We start from the raw sequence: 2,500 nt of genomic DNA, 5'->3' as shown, positions 1-2,500 counted from the left end.
AGCTTCTTGTGAAAAGCTCTCTCCCAGTAAAGCAAATGAAAAAACGAAAACGTCATCTTCAGAAACACAGCCGTTAGAAGAAAAAAAAAACGAAAACATCAAGCCCATCCTCTTGGAGGATTCTCCTTTATAAAAGGACTTTTCACCCCGAGCAGAAGCGCTGGCTAAATCCCTCTCCCTCCGACTTATCGGAGGGCGGCGCGATGAAAGGCCAACCGCGCGTGGCCAGGCGTGTATTTTTATGTCAGCGCAAGGAGTGAGCGGGCCCCGGGCCCCGGGCCTCCATTCATGGCTATGTAATCGCGCTTTAAATTGATCTGATTTGGCCATTCGGCGGCGGCGGCGGGAGCTCCTTTTCTTTTCACGCGCCTCCTTTTCTTGTGTGTGTGTGTGTGTGTGTGTGTGGGGGGCCACAGAAGGAGTGCTGCCAGGGGAGGCTGAGGGGCCGGGGAGAAAGGGCCCGCACCCTGAGAGGTGGCCAGTGGCCGCAGCCCCATGCTGGCCAGCGGACAATGCTGTTGTGGAGCGCTGAGCCAAAATGAAGCCTAGCAGGGAAGGGGAGGGGGTGGAGGGGAGGGGGTGGTGGGGGAGTGGGGGAGTGGAGGGAAGGGAAGGGAAGGGGAGGGGGGGGGGGGTCTAAAACTGGACACGTCAGTTATTAGGTCAGTATAGAGGGGAGGGGGGGGGGGGGTGGAGGTGGTAATCTAGAGAAGAGGAGAACTGAGAGCGGTCTGTTTGGGATGACACTGTTAGAGCCATGGGGTTTCGGCTGCTAAAGCCATCACCCAGCTCTCTCTCTCTCTCTCTCTCTCTCTCTCTCTCTCTCTCTCTCTTGCCCATCGCTGTTTCCTCTCAACCTCTCATTTCTGACATGAAACATTTGCACACACACACACACAAAGGACACACAAAAAAAAAAAGCTTGGAAGACCTCAAACGAAATCTGCGTTACTACAATGTGACTTGCCCAACCTCACGTAGCAGAGCAGAGTTCTTTTCAAATTTCTTTATCTTCTAACTTGAGCACACGAATGTCGAGCTGTGTGCACAGCATTGATTTTTGAACCTCTCGCTAGTTAAACACCCAGAGTTCCTAAGTCCAAAAGTGTGTGACATAACATGAGGCGAGTTGCTGTACTTACTATAGGGGACAATAGGACTCAGCATTCTGCGAACTGGGTCTCGTTTTAAGATGACAGTTTTGCAGAGAAACCCAGGTTGGCGTCTGTGCGGCTATAGTCCATCGTTGGCCTGTGCTTGTACTGGGACTTCACAATATCCGACCCTGTTGAGCAACACACAAACACATCATTAGAAATCAAAACAGTGGAAGCCATCATTAAAAAAAAAAAGGAAGTTAAATGTGCAAAGCATTTTTTTTCTCACTTCATCATGTGTCAACAGTGTCAACAGAAGCCATTTGCCAGCACAATCACACAGGCAACACTCACTGAAACATAACACACACACACACACACACACACACACACACACACACACACACACACACACACACACACACACACACACACACACACACACACACACACACACACACACAGTGGTCAGCCTCAAACAGTGTGATAAAAAAGCACTGACAAAGGCTGGCCAGGGCCGTGGTGAAACATAAACAGTGGCATTCTCTGGATCTGACGCACACTGGGCCATTCAGTGTGTGGAGGCCAGCACGTAGCGCAGCCTTTAAGCTGATTGTGAAGCTGTGCCCCCCCCCAACCCCACACACACACAGCCCCCCCCTCTCCCTGGCTCTAAAGAGGGGCTTTCTAAATCTGCCACACAAAAAGCCTCATGCATACCAGTGCGCTGCTCGCTACAACCAGTAAAGCAGTGCACTTTCACAAGACTCAGCTAAGAACAGCCACAGAACTGTGTGATTTTTTTTACTTGCTTTTTTGTTCCTGTTTGGAAATGATACAAGCAGGGATTATTAATAAGTTATTACATTTTTAACTATAATGGGAAGTCTAAGTAATTTGACCTCTGCAAACACACTTAACCTAAATTTTAAACCTTAAAACATTTTCAGAATCATACACCACTGGCTGGATATGAAACTGCTTTCAAAACACAACAGCTGGTCTTCACTGATATTCATAAAGACACATAAATGGATTTATCAAAACATTTGGAAATAAAAATAAAAATGAAAATACAAAGCCTGACTAACTAATAAGCAGTTGTATTCCAAACATACATTGCACATCTAAGAAGGCACCCTCCACTTTCATAGTAGTGTGTAGGAGAGCTCACACATGACTGGAAAATATTACATAATCCTGCTATTTAAACAATGTGCATTCAAACTTCAATGCTTTCAACAGGCCTAATACTAGTGTCTTACCTAGAGTAAGTTTCTTACGTTGTCTTTACCAAAAACATTTTTATATCTTTGTACATACATTTTACACATAGTGTACATAACACAGAAATGTGCCCTCTGAAAGCCACTGAACAGCTGCTCAAGCTGAACCTGTTTTAA

General features: G+C 46.6%; 1 protein-coding gene across 2 annotated transcripts in view; it reads right to left on the bottom strand.

Moving 5' to 3' along the window:
• The window catches only part of fignl2 (fidgetin like 2), a 20,844-nt gene that overhangs the window by 17,343 nt on the left and 1,001 nt on the right, over positions 1 to 2,500 (bottom strand). The window contains exon 2 of one of the 2 annotated variants that reach the window (XM_012824241.3): positions 1,143 to 1,285. In XM_012824241.3, the coding sequence (XP_012679695.2) occupies positions 1,143 to 1,167 (25 nt within the window). In that variant the 5' untranslated portion in view covers positions 1,168 to 1,285. Of the gene's footprint in view, positions 1 to 1,142; positions 1,476 to 2,500 lie in introns of those variants that run through there. The other variant, XM_042707587.1, reaches the window with a different exon arrangement.

Source organism: Clupea harengus, chromosome 4, assembly GCF_900700415.2.
Source record: "Clupea harengus chromosome 4, Ch_v2.0.2, whole genome shotgun sequence".
Lineage (NCBI taxonomy): Eukaryota > Metazoa > Chordata > Actinopteri > Clupeiformes > Clupeidae > Clupea > Clupea harengus.
Note: the sequence above shows the minus strand (reverse complement) of the source record. Positions and strands in the feature narration are given on the sequence as shown.